This window comes from Idiotropiscis lumnitzeri, chromosome 21, assembly GCF_059441095.1.
Source record: "Idiotropiscis lumnitzeri isolate Australia: NSW breed Sydney's pygmy pipehorse chromosome 21, RoL_Ilum_1.0, whole genome shotgun sequence".
In the NCBI taxonomy this organism is placed as follows: domain Eukaryota; kingdom Metazoa; phylum Chordata; class Actinopteri; order Syngnathiformes; family Syngnathidae; genus Idiotropiscis; species Idiotropiscis lumnitzeri.
Genome location: NC_142411.1, coordinates 5847723 through 5866700, shown reverse-complemented (window position 1 = coordinate 5866700; position 18978 = coordinate 5847723). Strand labels below are relative to the sequence as shown.

Genomic DNA, 18978 nt, shown 5'->3' with positions numbered 1-18978 from the left:
CGCTTAAGCAGCCAATCAGGAAGTAGCCTGGATGTGTTTCCTGCTGATTTGGAGGCAAAGTAGACTCATAACGTTTGTGTCCAAAAACTAGCGGCTTTAATTATTACTTCCTCCATTTACTCGATGCTGCTTTCTTTAGAGGTCCACTAAAATCTTTTGCTGCGCTCTGAAATCACTCCGCCAACTGCTTTCCTATTGGCCGCCTCGTCTAACGTCAGTGACACTGCACCCAAGTTGAACATCTGTCCGACTTTCTATAAATCACACTTTGCACCACAAGCGATATTTTCACCACACAATCTGGTTTCGTTCGGTTTCGCCACGGCGCAGTTCAGAAAAGATAAAGACTGTGTGTTTCCAGGTGACAAATGTTTAGCGACGGCACCGTTTTTCTCGGAGGCGCTCGAATCCCCCCCATCCGATGATTACACATGACAGCATTCATTTCATTGCGCGCCAATAATTGCTTTAATGCTGATTTCTCTGTTTAACTACCCGAGTGGCTCCCCCGGGGAGCAGCGTAATTAAAAGAGCAACGCCGTCGCAGACTTCTGGCAAGACGGTGTCATTGGAACTGAGCTGATCCAAAACACATTGCACTTTCGAGACACACTGTCCAATTTTCAACTTTAGGAGATTTATGAAGGCATCTGCGGCCAAGTAATAGCGAAATGAAGACCGTTATGAGTGGAACCCTGCTGGCTGGGACAAAAAATGTTGCTGGGACATGACTTTAGGATTACATCCATTTCTTTCTGACAATATGAAGTCAATTCAGGTCATTTACTGTATTTTCCGGACTATAAGCCGCGGCTTTTCTGTGGATTTTTCTTTCACCACTAGGGGCGCTCTATCATTCAGAAAATATGCTAAATAAATCTCGATTTTTTTTCTTTTTCTCTTGGGTCTGTTCTGTTTTAATTAGCAAAGTTGTTGCTGTGTTAAAAGGCACTGTTTTAAAAATCTGTTTATCTACCTTTATGTGCATTCACAGTACAAAATCGCTCTGTACATGCAGTAAAAAACTAATAAAATTAAAACTAAAAATAAAGTTAGAAATATTTAATCATAAAAATTTTATAATTGATATGAACTAGAAAAAAAGGCATACATAATATAAAAATAAAGCAAAGAAAAAATATGCAGGGTAAACAATAATATAAATAAAATGCACATATTTTAAAAACTAACAACAAATTGAAATGAATTTTTCATTGTTGAATATTCGAATTCACATTTAGTCTTAATGAAATAAATGTGCTATTTTAATGATCATAAACTATATTGTTGTCACTTGTTATTTCAGCAAATCATCGCCACAAGTTTTCATATTTCCATTTTGAGTGAGAGACACGAACAACGTCAAGGTTGAGCCTTTATCGCAGTCCTCTGAAAAATACACATTTTTGGAGTCCTTGCAGCATCTCAAGGTCACCTTGTACGCCTCCCCTCTCTCCCGTCTCCTCGCCTCGCCACCTCCCCTCTCATCCTCACCCTCCCTTCCGTCCTTCCTTGTGTCTCACTCTCAGTGCGGCTCTCACACAGCGGACATCTAGCTCATCACATCACAAGCAGATGGCTAAAAATGCGCCGCTCTCGGTACTGCGCATGACCTACTTAGGGGGTGGGACTATCCAGGCGTGTGTGTGTGTGTGTGCGTGTGTGTGTGTGTGTGTGCATGTACACGTGCAGCCTTCCTGGCGTGTGGCGCGAGCAGCCCCTGATTAAAACTGTCATCTTTCACCTCTCTGATGACACTCTGGCATATGCCAAGGAAGTGGGAGGGTCTGAACACCACAGAGAGACATGTGCAAGTGTGTGTGTGTGTGTCACATGTACGCCGCTTCCGACTTTACATCGCCTGAATCTCGTCTGGCATTTAAGGTTCACACTGCAAGCGAATTTGACCGAGATCGCATTTTTTTTTTTTTTGCCTGTATGCGACTTGCATCTGATTTTTTTTTGTATAACAGTCTGAACAGCTCAATTCAGATTTATTTTTATTTAATTATTTTTTTTTAAATCGGACTGCGTCACTTTTCAAATATGGTCCTGAATCGGATCTGGCCAGGTCACATATATCCGACTGATATCATCATGCAAATCTTGGGGGGATATTTGGGAGTTTGATTGAAACATGAAACAAGGTCAGAAAGTAAAGTTGAGGTTGCACTCTGCTCCACATTCACACTGGATAGCCACCAACTTCCAAACATGCCTCCCCCTCGTTTGTCTTTCAACATTGGTCAACAAACGCGTGTGCGCTACATACCCCGGGCGCACGTTTCCTAAAATACAACAAGCAGCGTGACCTTCTTCAGTGGCTGGCCTCCTTTCGAGAAGCCGTCGAGGGAAAGGGAGAAGCTTGGCAATTTCGGATCACCCATCTGTCTAGGATACCTGATTCTGACTGGGGCTCATTTGGACATATTACCCGGAAGGAGTTCGACAAAAAAAAAAAAAAAAAAAAAAAAAAAAAAAGGAATTTAAACAAAATGCTTGATTCACATCAGAATAGCTGACTAGAATTTTGGGGGTCGTCTCTTTTTGGTGCGTCCTGTTATGATTGACGTGCACAAATATTTTGTCGGGACGGGTAAAACTGGTGCTGGTGTTAATTACTAAATGAGATATATGGAAATCACAAAAAATATCAAAAAGTAAAAAAAATAAAAAGGAGTACAAAGTAAAATATATATATATATTAAAAAACAAACAAAAAAACAACAACAGCAGAGATAGAATCCAGTCAACCAGTGAATCAAAAGTGGAAAACTGACTTGAAAATGTTCTTTTTTTTTTTTTGTATTCACAGCACACGAAACACAAGAGGCTGTACAAGAAAACTGCCCCGTCGCCAAACACGTCCCAATTAGGCCCAAAAAACACCAGCTTACTGAAAGAGAAGATGAGACAGGAGGGTCATCACCCTGTCAACATCGCAGAAGGATTGTCTTGCTCATTGTGCATGTGTGTGTGTGTGAGAAGGTATGTCGGATAAAAAAGAGAAGAAACATCCTTGACTTCATTGATATTCTCAACGTTACCCGGCTACCGACTATGAAAGTCAGTGGCGCCCGAGTGAAAGAGACGAATGCTTATTGAAACAGAAGTAGACACTTTTCGCTACGTGAGTGTGCATGTGTGGGTGTGTGCGTGCGTGTGTGTGTGTGTCCTCCCCTGACTTCACTTTCCCTTTCTCAAAATTTTCTCTGCAACAGCAACAGCAGGAATGTAGAAAAAAAGAGCAGTCATTGCCACCATAAAAGGAGGAGTTCCAAAGGGAAGCTTAAGATGAGACAAGTGGCTAAACTCGCTGCTCGTAAATGGGGATGTAATGGAATTGCTCGCTTTTTAATTTTGTCACATATTTCCGGGTTTAGAATAACAAAAACCTATGATTAGTTGAAGAAGAATCCCAGAGGAAATAAGTGTAAAAATAAGTTTGATATAGTTAAAATATTTTAATGAAAGAAGTGAAAAGAGAAATGTCAGGAGTCATGAAAAAATTTAAAAATAAAATCACTATTAGTTAAAGGCAATTTAAAAAAAAGTTTAAAAAAGGCCAACCGATGTTAACCACTATGAGTTAAATACTAAAACATTGGGGGGGGGTGGAACATAATTGAGCAATTATTCTTTAGAAAAAAATAAGTGAAAACTTAAAAATAAAACAATTGAATAGGTAAAATCGTAGTTGAAATTAAAACGATAAAAAAAACAAGATAAAAAAATCACGTTTAAAAAAAGAAAAATAGACATTTAAATACACATTTTAATTCCGATATATATATTTTTAAACTATTAGTGAAACACAATTTAAAAATATTGAAAATCTACAAAGTTGGCAAATACTTTGAAACTCACTTAAGTCTCGTGTGAAATGACTTTAGAGGCACATAACATAGCGGATGTTCCACTTTGGCGGTTCCCTTGTGTATGAATGGGTGTGTGTACACACACACACCCACACACACACACACACACACACACACAATGACGTGCACTCGGCAGGCAGACAAGATGAAGATCAAAGTCTATGATGAGAGAACACAGCAGCGACCATCTTGACTACCTCCAACCTGTTTGAAGCACACACACACACGCACCAAAACGCATGCGCACCCCCACACACACACACGCACGGACCCACACACACACTCGCGGGACTCCCTCCCTCCTCGCCGCAGATGGAGGATTCACTTCCGAATTAGCAGATTGCAGAGAGTCATGAAGGATGGAGGAAGAGTACTAGAGGTGGGGGGGGGGGACCCAAGTTGCCATGACGACCGCATGTGTGTCTGTGTGTGTGCGCGCGTGTTTAATTCAAAGCTTGCCCAGTGAAGCAAGATATACACACTCAGGCACACACATCGATGATAAGACACGTTCATATGATTTTTATGTTTGAATGCATTTACATCAACAGGCACTTTAACACTTGTATGCTAGTTAGGAACATTACAAAAAAAAACATTTAAATGATTTATGATTGACCTTGAAACGCATTACTTCTACTTTGGAGGTTAAATGTGTTTCTGTGCGTGGTTACCGTGGTGATGTCATTAATCACACCTGCCCTCTGTTGTGATGTCACAATGTAATCAGAGTCATTTTAAAAAGTATTTTCTTCTTTACCTTTGGCCTCTCATCCAAAATCTGCTGCCGTATGTCCTTGTGTTTCTCCTGCAGTCGCTCCTGCCGTTTACTCTGCGCATCTTCCAGCTACATACACACAAAAATGTGTTGCTCACAAAAGCTGTCGCATTTTAGTGACATTATTAAAAATACAACAAAATGAAGAATGTTATTCAAAATATGTCAAATTATTGTGCCATCCTACACTTAGGTAAACATTAGGTAAAAATTGTGACATTATTGAAACAGAAATGTAATTGTTATATTGTTAGAAAATAAAGAAAATATATACAAATATTTTAAAATGCCTTTTTTTAAATCAAGTTAGGAATTCAAGAGTTTAATTCTATTTTAAAGTGGTTTAAATTTTCCACATCTACTCTAAAAGTAAACAAAACAAAAAGCCAAATAAGGTGAAAATGTTCATATTTATTTGGGTGAACATACTATATACTAAGTAATATTCATAATAATAGAAAAAAATTATCCACTTTAATTGTATTCAATAATACATTCGTGAATAAAAATGATATTTTTTATATTCAAGACGTTTTTCATTTTGCTTGGAGAGTGCCAATTTTCAGTGTTCTTAGTCGCGGAGGCGGCTCCGCTAAAGAAATTAAGCTTTAATCCATTTTTTTTTAATCATAATGAAAATAACAATAATTGTAATCAAGTGTGTTTTTGTGAATTCTGTGAACAATGCACACCCGATAAGGTCCTAAAAAAAAATCAAAAGCTTTAAAGAGTTAAAAATTTTACGATTTGAAGCTATTGCAAGGGCTCCATTTTGGACGGAAGGCATTTTCTTACCCGCTTTATGTACTGCACCACTTCATTGACAAACGACCTGTTTATCTCCAGCTTCTCTCTGCGGGGAACAAGAGCGGCAGCAAATCAAGTTTCTTTATCTCTATCGACCCCTTGTGGTCACATCAACACATTACATCACCCACTCCTCTGTGACGTTCTTGTCTTTTGACTTGGCTTCGTTGATCTTCTCCTGTCTCTTTTTGTCCATTTTCTTTTTCAGGTCCTTCTTCTCCCTGCAGGACAAGAGCTGTGGATGAGATTTTGCATGTGCTTTGTAACATCCAGAATGCTGAGTGATGCGCTCACTTTTCACAGATGTCTCGCAGCTTTTTCACCTGCGCACCCTGACACTCCTCGGCCAGGGCGGTCAGTTTCTCCACCAGCTGGATGAAAACACAGTGAGAAAATGGTCACGTGGTGCAGTAATGAGAATTTAAGATGGAGGAATAAATGGGGGCGGGGATTTTTCAGAGCAGAAAATTTTGAACAATCTGAACATTTTATATGCAGGAATATATTCTAGATAGCGGATTGTAAGGGTTCACCTGCTTGATGTGCTCTCGCTTCTGGTACTTCTCGCTGTAGTACTGCTCCTGGCGCATGGTGAGGAGCTGCTGCTGTTGCTGCTCCTTGAGCTCGGACAGACGCTGGCCACACTCCTGGTCAAGATCGCAGAGCTCTCGGTCCAGCGTGGAGAGCGACTGTTCCGACCGGCTACACACAGATAACACAACGGTTCTGGAGATGTTGTGCAAGTGTGTCTTTGAAAAGAACCTCGCGAGCTTCAAACAAAAATGGCCGACTTGTTTGTTTCATAGTATGGCTTCTTTAGACGATTTTCCATCCAATCAAATAAATTAAACTAGTTTTGAAAAAGGGTTGGAATAACAAATATTGCAAAATCCCAATGTTATTTTTATTTTTTATGTTATTTTTTCGCAGTAAAATTTGGCTAATGGAAGTTGATACGTGTATTCACGGGCCGGATAAAATAATGCGGCGGGCTGGTTCTGGCCCGAGGTCACGGGTTTGACATCCGTGTTGTGAGTATTAATGAAGATTAAAGAAGTAATTTTATTTATCATATATTAATCGGCTCAGTCATCTGAATTTCATTCTGCATCTGCCCCCCCCACCAAAAAAAATCCTTAACGACAGAGACGAGTAAAAGAGGAAGAGCGCCACCTACCTTTTCTTACCATCTCGTTTGTGGCTCTTGTGCAGGGCGTTGCGCCTTCGCTGCTGCTGACTCTGCAGCTCGCCCACGCGGGCCGCGTGATCCTTGATGAGCTCGGTCGTCTTGCGGTGGTGTTTGCGCACCAGCTCCTTCATCTCCTTGTACTGCTTCCGCTGTTCCCGCACGAAGCCCTTGAGCTGCTTCAGCTCCTCCAGCGTCAGAGCTTCCACTTCTAAAACGCACAATGATGGTGATGAGGTCAAGCATGGTAAAGAAAAAAAAAAAAGTGTTCTTACCAGTGAGGACGCTTTGGATGATGTCTTCAGTCTTCACAGGTGGTTTCAAAGAGCCTAAAAAGAAGAATGATAGAGGTAAGTTGAAGGCATTAGAATGCTTAGGTGTACCTAATAAAATGTCCAACAGCGTTAGTGACCTGCAGATTGAGGCTGATGTCCAACCAGTGACGGCGGCTTGGGGGCGATTGGGGTGTGGCTCAGTCCATTTTCTGCCGGGACCGCGGCCCTGGGGTCCGTCTTGGATTCCGAGGGGGGGTCACTGCCCAACTCCACCTGTCCGCCAAAAGAGATGTAAGACCTTTAGATAACGTCAAATGACATCGTCCCGAGCAAAACTTTCCTGCATGTCCAGGAAAACTCCGTCACTGTAACGCCTGTAACGGAGAGCAAGAACATGTTCACCCATCTCTGGTACGATGTGCTCTTATCTGTTAACTTCCGTGTCCTCCTGTGGCCTGGCATTCTTCTCAGCTCACTTGGATACGGTCGCCATGGCCACACTACAAGTCACGTCAGCTAAAAGGCGCCCCCCAGTGGAACAAACCTCCATTTCAGCTCGCACTTGAGTAATGCCAGAAAACTTACCTTAACCATGAAAATTTCTGTTTTTATAGTTTAAACGCAACTTGGTTCGGCCTACGAGAAGCAACGAGTGCTTTGATTTTAAAAGGTTGATTAGATGCAACATTCTTCTGTACAGGGTGCTTTAATTTTTAAAAGCTGTATGAGCAGCATGTAGAACAATCCATGTGTGATTTTGTTTCGAAAAGTTGCTCTCAACCAGCCAGCATGTTCAGGTCGTGTAATATACAACATGAGTGCTTTTACTTTGAAAAGGGGCTAACCTCCTTGTCGGCCTCATCGTCCCCGCCCTCCTCCAGGGTGAGAGCAGCCAGCTGATTGGCTCTCTGCTCCATCAGGTTGACATAGCGGATAGGGTTGGAAAGTGCCTCGATGACGTCTGAGTACGGAGGACGGACATCATGGTGATGAGTGCGAACCCGTTGGGGCGAGATTGGAAATACGTGTCAGAGTGGGCGCTCACCTGCAAACGTGTCCGGAACATAATCTTTGACTTCCACGTACACGAAGAGAGCAGGAAGCGTCAGAGTTTGGTTCTTCTCGTTCCTCAGGTTGATGTAATGATAACCTGCAGCCAGAAGATCCACAGCCTCAAATTATTTGAAAGCCTAACCACTGCTTGAAATCCCAATCCTGGTTTGAAAGACTCATGTAACCCCCGAAAACTCCTTGAAACCCAATTCGACCCTCTCACCCTGTCCCTTTCGTCATGACTTTTACCGACCTGGCCGTATGGCCGAGACGGGTATGATGCGGTGCCCGATGAACTTCCCGCCCTCTTCAAAGACGGCGATCCTGAGCGACGCCAGCGTGGGCAGGACCACCTTCTTGAAGACGATGGGCTCCTCATCCCACACGGGGTTGACGGCGTTCCCTTGCGACGTTTTGGTCTTGAAGGCTTTGCGCTTGGTGTCCACGGGAAGGCCGAACATGTCCATCTCCACGTAGGTGCCCACTTTCTTGTCCGACAGGAACTGGCCCGAGATGATCTGCAAGGGCGGATATTAATTTGGGGTTGATTTGCCTTTAATGCGGATTGATGTATTTCTTGTTTGTTAAAAAAATATATGGGAAGAGGAAAAAATAATCACATTTTAAATCGCAATCACAACTTTGAAGAAATAAATCAGAATTACATAAATCGTTCAACCCTAATCCAGGTACAACGGCATAAGGTGGTTGTATTTGCTCACCTTGACAGAGAGCGTGTTGGCGACGATCCCATCCACGGTGCTCTCGGTGAACGGATCAAAGTGCTTGTCGGGCCGCCTCATGAACTCCGGTTTGAGCCGGAAGCCCGACTTGCCGTTGTACTCGTACATGCCCAGGTTGAGCTGCATGGACAGATCTGCAAGAACAAGGATTAGGAACAGGATCAAGAATGTAACGGGTTGTAAACTTCTCACCGATGGTCTGGAAGTTGAGTGCCACCAGCTGGCAGCCAGCATTCCAGAAGAGTTGAGGGTTGTAATTGGAGGAGTCCACTCGGGTGCCTTTTGGGTAAATCCTGCTCAGTTGCAGTTTGTTGTATCTGCACAAAGCAAGCGAGGCTAAGGATAATATCGCTAACAATACGATAATGAACTGAAATAAATAAATAAATAAATAAATGTAAGCTTTACATGAACACTTATGTCTCAAAACCCTAACCTTTATTTGAAAACTTCATTTTAAACACTAATATGGTATAGAAAATCTAATTTCAACACTGAACCCTGACATGGTTTAAAACCCTCACTTTTGCTTGAAACCCTAAAACAGTCTAGGGGGTCTCCTCAAAAACTCGAACACTCTCTTGAAATCCTGACCTATACATGAAACCCTAATTTCAATAAGTAAGGATACTCCACAAACTCGACGGGAGATTTGGTAAGCTGCTCCAAAGCTTTGGTCTCCACAAAGGATGACATCTGGTAGCTGCGACTGGTCTCTGCAGGTATGTGACAAATAAAGATGCACACAAAGCCCAAGAGAAAATAAAACAATTATCCGAACAGGTGAACGTACTTTTGGAAGCCTCAAAGCTGTTAAACTTGACAGGTTGGATGTAGATGACCAAGTTGGACATTTCCTCCGTGGCGAACGCCTCGCTGCCTGCCGTGCCCTGACAATAATTAATACCGTCAAAACGCTTAGATAGTCAATGTGTTACCTAAAATGTACACTAGGGGGCAGCATCCGCACATCACCCACCTCATCCATGGATCCCTTTTTGCAGTCATCGTCGTCGTCATCTTCGTCTTCACTTTCAGCCTCCACTTCTCCTTGAGTGAGAGAGACAATAAATCATAAAATATAATATTACATGATATATAAGTACAAAATAATCTCCCAAGTAACAAACAAAAAAAAGCGCCGGCACAGACAATGTATATGTGATGTGATGACAGTCGCATCACTTACCAGTATAGTCATGAAAAACAGCATTTATGCACAAATAAATAATGACCAGAAATAATCCAGAGTATAAAATCCATGGTTTATGCTCATGCTCAGTGTATGTGTCATGATTTATAACATTGTTCCTCTTGACAGTTAATCAGAATCACTAAGACCTTTCCACAATAGAAATGAACACAAAAAGTCAAAAAGAATCTAGAAGACACTGAATCATACAATTCCTGCAATGTGATGACTCTTCTCACTCTTTTCTTATTAAATAAACACCATATTGTACAATAGTTAAGAGACAAAAAACGAGAAATAATCCACCCACACTCACCGATGGACTTCCGTCCCTGTGGCCTCAGGCTGGGCTCGGCGCCCTCTGCTGGCTGGGAGGACTCCGTTACATCCTCCTTTGTGGAACCTCCGTCGAAAAAAAATGACCAGCTTTTCAATTGCCATTAAACATCTCCCAATTTCGTCTTGATCTGATGCGTCGCTTAACAATGTGACTCAGTGTGCCGTGTGCCAGCAACAAGCCACAGCAGCAGTTCTATTATTGACCGATGGAAAAACTTTATTCTTGTAATAATATGCCTCTGTTTTATCAGCACGCTGTAATCATATGGAGCTATGCATTTTATTAAGTTGGAGAGCCACAGCTGTAAGAAATGCGTGAGTGTTACGTGTTCAAGCCATGCGGCATCTGTTTCTGGCAGGGAGTGTGTGCAATCCACTTAGTTGATGGAGAGGGCCATGAAAGTGATGAATACTAAACAATGAGAGCGGTGTTGCTCCACTGACCGCAGCATATCATAAAAGCCCGAGTGTGCGTATTTGTGCACGTGAGTATGCGGTACCAGCTCCAGGTGAAGATGGCTCGCAGACGCTGGACGAGTCGCTGTAGGTGTTGGACACCTGCTCCGACAACTTCTTTTTGGCGCTGCCGTCCGATGATGCCTTGTGGTGCTTCTTTTTGTTCTTTACCAGGATTTTGCCCATCAGTTCCATCGGGCTGGGCAGAGGTGCACCGGACTCCAACTAGATGAGAGGGTGGAGGAAAACGATGGGTCAGGTCAACGTGATGAAAATGATAACCAGGAGCATGGAATGACCTTGTGTCGATGGTTGTGGAAATTTTAGAATTGGGGTATTGTTCTTAAAAATGTGACTTTTTTGTGGCATTTTTATATTGTTTCAGGTAAATGTCACTTATGAAAATGTTTTACTGAAAAGTGCATGTTGAAGGCAACCACTCTGGAAGCAGGTTTGTTTTCGGTTTTGGACAGCTTAGACATCTCATCAGCAATTACATTTCTGTAACCAACTCGACCATTGACCTTTTTTAACGTTTTGGATGGAAAGTGATTTAAAGACAATAAAACAAGCAAGCAGGTGTTAATTTTTCTGGTCTTCACACCACGCCACCATTCGCATATGAGATTTGATTGGCTTTCGCGGCACCGAGGTCATTGATTTAGACCCCAAATTACTTGGGCCAGTTCAATTTAACTTGGCCGCCCCGCATGCCTCAAGTGCTTTTTCTCTCGCAATGAAAGTGGGAGGCATCAAGTGAGATGTCTGATGCCAAACGCCACCCCCACAAAAAAAAAGCCAAATAAGGTAAGCATCTGTTGATGTCTCAAAGTCAGACACATTTGCAAACGTCCTTGTCAGCGTTTGTTACAGGGGGAAACAGGAGGTTGACTTTTCCTGTCACTTCTTATATTTATGTGTTTGCATCGCACGCGGTGATAAATTCAAGGAGCGGATCGGTCGGGAGAGAAAGGAATGACGTCAGAGGACGCCGTTAAAAGCAAAGAGCTGGACAACAGCTTGACATTAGCACAAATGTTTGGGTGGGTTTTAACTACCGTAAAAAAAAAAAAGAAAAGAAACACGTGGAAAGGCAGCAGGGACTGAATATCAGAGTTAAACGTCTTGACATTGAAATACTACACGAGTCAAATGTAACAAAATAAAACCAACACCCTCATTCTTGTTGACAACGTAATTATGGTTGAAGGGATGCAGACGCACTGACAAAGTAGCGAGACTGAGGAACCTCACTTCGTTCACTTTACACCAGTCTGTGCTGTAAAAAATTCTACTCAGTTGATTTTTACATATGAACACGCTGGGATACAAATATACCGTATTTTCATGGCCAAAAAGGCGGTGCAGCATCAGTTGTGGGCGCTATTTCTGTATTTAACACATACACTGGGCACACCGCACTAAGAGGCGCATGCTAGCCCGCGCATGCTAGCCCGCGCATGCTAGCCCGCGCATGCTAGCCCGCGCATGCTAGCCCGCGCATGCTAGCCCGCGCATGCTAGCCCGCGCATGCTAGCCCGCGCATGCTAGCCCGCGCATGCTAGCCCGCGCATGCTAGCCCGCGCATGCTAGCCCGCGCATGCTAGCCCGCGCATGCTAGCCCGCGCATGCTAGCCCGCGCATGCTAGCCCGCTAAACTTTGTTGACCGGCAGTACCACACAGCATTCACGTGCCACCAGTCTATGACAATATTTACAAGAACTTGGGGGGATTTGGATGTGATTTTATAACATGCAAATTTTTCTGGCCTGAGGAAACTCACTCAATTCTGGCCACCAATTTGTCTTAACAGTATTGCAATATTTATAATGAATTACGGGAACCTCACTCCACTTCTAAATCTATTATTGTGCCCACTTGGACAGCTTGGGGAACCTCACTCCATTCGCTTTACCTATGAAAGTGGAAATTGCATACACGAAACCTAATTTTGCAAGCCTCAAGCCGATTGCTTTCCACCAAAATGTGCTGGAGCTCCATACATGATGGAAAAACGGTGTATACGTTCTCTTATTCCTTTTCCAAAGAGGTAGTTTTCAAAAGGGCTGAAAGGAGACACTTTTGTGGGGTGAATTAGATGGTGGTAGATGCAGCAATCATCTTTATTGTGACGAAAGGCACAGCTAGAACCAATCGGGCCACATTAGCCTATCTGCTGCCACCCACCTCCCCAACAACCATAACCGTGGACTTCCAGAGCAGATATCCTATTGGCTAAGCTGTGCACGCAAGAGGGGGGAGGGACGTTGGGGGTTCACCCGTCATTGCCTTCACCTTCTCCCCACAATTACACGGCCATTGGTGGAAATTGGACTCTGTGACATCACGTTCTGCAAGCACTTCACGGCTCACGCTAGCCCCTGCGACATTCCCCCGCTTTATCCCCCAGTTGCAGGGCTGACTGAGTCTCTGCTGAGGGGAGATAATGCTTCTGCTCGCTTCAGACAAGACGTCCCTGCTGGATCACACGAAAGCAGGAAGCGTTTGTATACATGTGAAACAAAAAAAAATAAAAAATCCTCACGCAATGACCCGATGTCAGTCCACACAATGACGTCTTTGGAGGAAGAGGGCGATACGGGTGACAAAAGGACAGCGCAAGCTTTTGGTAGCCATGGCAACAGAGGAGCGCTTGATAAAGGCCCACCAATAAAAAGGCACGTTTGGGTGACCTAATAACACGTTTTGTTATGACGATTGGTGACGGAGGGGTATGATGGCGCTAACTTTGCACGCCTCAGAAACCAGACATGCAGTTCGAAGGACATGCTAACTTTGCCCATCTGGGACACCCTACTCCATTGTTGTAGGTTATTTACACTTTTGGAATTATCGTCTTAAATCCACATTTCGGCCTGGCCAATCCACACAATGTCGCATTTGGATTGGAGTGTGGGGACGTGTTATGGGAGAGTTTGGCTACAAAGGGATGAAGCAAGCTTGGGCCCGGCCGCCATGGCAACAGAAGCGAGCCTGATAAAGGGCCGCCAAGAAAAAGCGGCGCAGAGATTACACGGGCCACACATTGTCGTCTGACCATTTAATAACACGTAGCTGCCGAGCCCCTTGTGTGATATTGGCGAGGAAGAGAAGAAAGTGAAAGACTTGGAGGCATGTAAATAGAAAGACGCGAATAAATGTATCACATCTGCAGGGGGGGGGCATTTTGAAGTGTGACAGACGGGGGAAACGAGCGCCAGCACGCCTTGCCAAATGCGACACAAACTGTCAATACCAGGCCGTTATGTGAGACCACAAATTGACTGTCATGTGGCTCAGCGTGTGCGTGCGTCAGACTCACGGGATACTTTTCGAGAGGTTCCGTCAGCAAAGCATCGCCAAATATTGAGCGGCAGTATTCTGCCATCTTGGCCTGCTGCTTGGGTCTGAAAGACAAAAATGAGGGATTCTATTCTTGATTGTTCATTGGACCTTCAAAGAACACAATTAGAAACAAAGGCAACATTTCAAGCTAACAAAAAATTAGAGCAGGGGTGGGAAAACTTTTGGATTGGCGGTCCCCAATGGGTTCTAAAATTTGACGGAGGGGCCGGACCAGGAGCAGATGGATGGAGTGTTTTGGTCACCTCACCTCATCGGAGAAAAAAAACCCATTTAATTTTAAACGAAAATGAACAAAAGCATTACCACAAAATATCTGTCTTTGACACATTATTTGGAAAATAAAACAATTACAAGGTTTATTCATTTAATTTTTTTCAAGTTCGGCGGACCGGATTAAAACATTTAACGGACTGCATGTAGCCCCCGGGCCGTAGTTTGCCTACACCTGACTTAGAGTGTGTTATAGTTCCTAAATAGCGTCTTCTCTGAAATGTAATTGTAGTGCTAATGCTGAGCAAAAAAGGTGTCATAGGCTGGTCCGCTGACACCACAGACCAATGTAATAGCTAGTTTATTACTAATTAATGACATTTGTGTAATAATATTGCCTTTATTAGTCCCACAATGGGGAAATTCGAGATTCGAACCCAGGCCTCCTGGGGAGACTGGGTCCTGAACGCGGCGCCTTAGACCACTCGGCCATCCTGGCAGCCAGTGTAGCTTAACATCCAGATGCTCCTGAAGCAGTATCACGACATTAAGATCCAATTATTACACATGTTGCTTTAGCTGTCCTAACCAGACTTACGAGTCCACGTGATTCTCAAAAGACAAGATGACGGGGAACGGCGAGGTCTTAAAGGCGCATTCTGCAATGGCCTCGATCACCTCCTAAACACACCGATACACATCTGTATTACTTTACAGGACTTGTTGAGATCACAGCTTTGTTGTCCTGGCGGGTACCTTAAAGGAGACCTCGGTGGTCATTGTGAAGCCGTGGGTGATGACGGGTTCTTCTTCGGTGGTGCGGCCCTTCCAGCAGTCCAGCTCGATACAACGGCAGCCGGAAAGAAGAACCTGCTTGTACATCTCCACCGACGAGCTGCCCGCCAGCTGCCCCGCTACACGAGCAAAATACAAAACAACAACCGCTCCAGACCTGTTAGCATGATAGCATTTTAACAACTCATTTATAACGTCACATTCATACAGTGCGACATTCAACAGCTTTCTTATTTCCACATTTCTTTCCGGCCATTAAGGAAATTTTGTTATTTCCCCCATGAGAGGAGCCGCAGTCTGATCCACTTCAAAAGAGTCCAGCCGACAATGAAATTGAATGACTAAAATGAGAAGTCTTATAACATCCATTGAAGGGAGAAGAAGAAGAAGAAGAAAATGGTTTGAGCATCTTCTCCTTGCAGTTACAAGGCACGGCAGAAAAATTCATGAATAACAATGAATGTGTGTGTGTGTGTGTGCGCGTGTGTGTGTTACCTGTGAGGTAAGTGTTATGAGAGGAGTTGATGAAATAGTGTGAGAGGGGAAAGGTCATGTCTTCGCTCTGGTCCAGTTTCTCTGGGGGGATGATGCTGTTCTCCTCGCCGTTCAGGTACCTGGCGAAACCCTCCACCGAGATCTGACCTGGCCAGACAAAAAAAAATAAAAAACACAACACAATCAACTGGATATTTCACACTGCAGATGGCCAGAAGACAATTTTTAGGACTTTCTTGTGCGTTTCAATACACAGATAGAACCATGTCCAAAAATGAACAGAAAGTCGATAGAAAGTTAGGAAAAAAAAAATAATCCCAACAGTTTGAGCTATTGAAATTAAATTTGGAGGGAAAGTCAATCAAAACCAGACACACAGAAAAAGTCTCAAGGACCAATACTCTTAATTTGGATCTCGTGTTGTGACTAGTGAGCACAGAGTATGAGGTAAATCACAAGGTCGCTTATTCTCTCCCCTTCGAACAAATAAACGTCAACAAATTTGCATACAACACACACACACTACCCTGTCTACTTTTATTGCACAAGTGCTCAGAGCAAATAAATAACTAAATAAATAAATGACACTAATATTGTGCTGGGCACGCACACACAATCTGACGTTATGGTAAATATGCAAAGCGATGCGTGTGCTCGGCGGGCGCGGCACGTCCCCCCGGCCACTTTATGCTAATTAATGCGGCGCCGCCCTCTGCAGAGTGAATTCTCTAATTAACGCCGGGCTGTCGTCTGTGTAATCGCAGCTCACGGCATCTCGGCTGTCCCCGAAGATTGGCAGGGGAGTGGGGGGATCCCCTTGCCACTGGGAGGTCAAGCTCCGCCAAACCTCTGTCCACTACCTGTGCTCTCCCCGGAGACGAAACAAGGAGAGACGGTGTTAACACAGTCAACATCTGGAGGTGCTCATTCCCAAGGAGACATTTTTACAGGTAAAAAAAATTGAATGAGAATTAAAGCTGCGACAAGTCGTGAATGAGCCGTCGTCACAACCGTATTGAACATAATCTCCAGGAGTTCGTCTCCGAAAACCCGCAGGAAAGGCTAAAATGACCCAAAAAAGGGAGCTTCGGCCCAAACGGGCTCTTGAAACCTTTTTATGGGTTAACTCATGATGGTCATGCTTACCATATTTTAAGCACTACGCTACCGATCCCTCACACATCGTGCTCCGGCCCTAATAAGGGTACTCTTTAGAACTCTGCTATGGACGTTTATTAGGATTTTAATGATCTCTTATTAAGTTACATAAAGGCTTCCTCTGAGCGACAATAAAGACAATGCTTTAGTGGTGTCTTGTTCCCCCTCTAACAATGTTAACATCCAAGACATTTAAAGGGCTGCTAAGAGATGATTATGGCCATATGAAATAAACACTACTAATGGAGGAAGAGATATGGATAAAGCAGACGTCTGATCGTCTGTGGAGAAAGCAATGCATGTGCGCTCACCGGGCGCAGCTTTGAGTACACGTGGACAGTTTAATGCAACAGGGGGTCACGTTTGATTTTTAAAATTGAAAGAAGGACCAGATTATTTGTAAAAAAAATAATAAAATAAATAAATAAATAAAATGAAAAATAAAACATAATTAATTAATGAATTAATTAATAAAATAAAATAAAATAAATAATTCATTAATTTTATTATTGACAAGAAATTTATTACTTTGACACCTTTTTAAAATGTTAAATGTGGTACGCTACATATCAAGACAAAAATTGAAAACGTGAGTGTCCTTGTCCTAAAAATAGACATTAAAGACTCGCACGGAAAATGTTTGAATAACGACAGCATCAGAGAGCTGACGTCTAAGTGCGCTGCAGCATGAATGGATTCGCACAGATTTGGTGAAGCGTTGACCTTGAATTCAGCAGCGTGTGGTCGCTCGCGCGCAGACTGACACCTGGGATGACTCAAGAGCACTTCATGATTCACTGCAGCTTGTCCATCTCGCCGCTCATTCATGAATTATTCGCTTGCACGTCACTTCTGATGTTCAATTTTTAAAACTGTGAAAAGCGCCCCGGGCTCGTGTGCTGTTCATCATACACGAGATTTAGCTCACTGGTGCTCTTTTTAAACAGGCAGGGGGGCCATGTCTGATGGTCCTACTCTTGTAATCATTGCTCCAAACATTCCACTTCTTGGCAGCCTACAACATTTACTCTAAATAAATAAAAAAAGAAAGAAATCACTCCTGATGACAGGACGAGTAGACTAAATTATTAATTATAAATAAGCTTTTCAACTGGGTTGTAGGTGAGGGTCTGATGCTGCTCCAATCGAGTTTAAGCTTGGAAACAACTCTACTGACAGACCACTACCAGTAGATGGCAGCGTTTCACAATTTCAGATATGCGATCATAGATTTTGAACTAATACTAAGCAAGTGGATCCATACTGACCGTTCTGCGCAAGCGCGGCGTTGGGTTCGTATTTGTCCAGCAGCTGTTGGACCTGCTCAGGCTTGAGGGGCGGGTAAAGGATCTCGTTGAGTCGGGGGTCTCGCTGCTTGCTGTTGATGAATTCCGTCATTTGCTCCACGCTAAGGTATGGACGACTCTTTGCACCTCTGAACAAACAGGACAAGGACTCCATCATGATCGAGTTTGTATTTTGATCATTTTAAGCACACAATTTAAGACTATAATCATACCAATTGCTTTAAATTGATGAAAACTTTTTAATCAGGTTGAATGAAATGTTTGGAAGCAGACATTTGCCAAATACCAGCGTCTGCCTCACCTAGGGATATTTTTAATCTGCAGTTTTAAGTGATCAGCCTAACTCAAAATGTAACACATGAATATGAATTGCATTAGCCTGATTAGGGAAAATTAGAAAGCACATTAGAAGTGACTGAGAACTTTATACAAAAACACTTGCCGTCTCGCCTATGTATTTGAAAAGGGAATATGCAAACTCAGAATTTTTGACTATGGAATCATGGATAGTTTAAAAAAAGAAAATCAATATTAATAAAAAATACACATTTATTCTGCAACCCTTAACACACCTTGACTGTCCTCAGTCAGATGCCATTCAAAATCATTGGAATTCTTTCTCACTTGGGAAAAACTAAAGCCTTGAGCTTGGCATCACCCAAAAGTAATAAGCTTCTTGCCGTGTCCCATAGAACAACTGTCCCATAACAATCAGGGCGGAAAAGGAATTAATGGTTCTTTAAAATTAACAGGGTGCTAAATTTCACTTTAAATGATGCAATCTCCGGTAAATTACATAGCCTGAAAGCCTCCGTGTGCGTGTCTGCAATCCCTCCAGCAATCGTCATGAAAAGAGAAGCGGGACAATGAATCACCCGCCTTTTGCGTCTCCAAATAGACTTGCCCTTTATCCCACACTATCTGCCAATGCCTTGATTC

The 18978-nt window shown here is 43.1% G+C and overlaps 1 protein-coding gene across 3 annotated transcripts in view; it reads right to left on the bottom strand.

Annotated features, from left to right (window-relative positions):
- plcb1l (phospholipase C beta 1-like) overlaps positions 1-18978 on the bottom strand; it is a 55739-nt gene that overhangs the window by 1086 nt on the left and 35675 nt on the right. For 2 of the 3 annotated variants that reach the window (XM_088286192.1, XM_088286191.1), the window contains 23 exons: positions 18001-18167; positions 15575-15721; positions 15041-15198; positions 14883-14965; positions 14031-14115; positions 10752-10932; positions 10229-10315; positions 9700-9770; positions 9514-9610; positions 9352-9436; positions 8913-9037; positions 8700-8854; positions 8231-8495; positions 7970-8074; positions 7770-7885; positions 7062-7197; positions 6925-6978; positions 6641-6860; positions 5997-6165; positions 5758-5834; positions 5595-5684; positions 5452-5509; positions 4639-4725 (listed from right to left, as the gene is read on the bottom strand). In XM_088286192.1, the coding sequence (XP_088142318.1) occupies positions 4639-4725; positions 5452-5509; positions 5595-5684; positions 5758-5834; positions 5997-6165; positions 6641-6860; positions 6925-6978; positions 7062-7197; positions 7770-7885; positions 7970-8074; positions 8231-8495; positions 8700-8854; positions 8913-9037; positions 9352-9436; positions 9514-9610; positions 9700-9770; positions 10229-10315; positions 10752-10932; positions 14031-14115; positions 14883-14965; positions 15041-15198; positions 15575-15721; positions 18001-18167 (2818 nt within the window). Of the gene's footprint in view, positions 1-4638; positions 4726-5451; positions 5510-5594; positions 5685-5757; positions 5835-5996; positions 6166-6640; positions 6861-6924; positions 6979-7061; positions 7198-7769; positions 7886-7969; positions 8075-8230; positions 8496-8699; positions 8855-8912; positions 9038-9351; positions 9437-9513; positions 9611-9699; positions 9771-10228; positions 10316-10751; positions 10933-14030; positions 14116-14882; positions 14966-15040; positions 15199-15574; positions 15722-18000; positions 18168-18978 lie in introns of those variants that run through there. The other variant, XR_015840153.1, reaches the window with a different exon arrangement.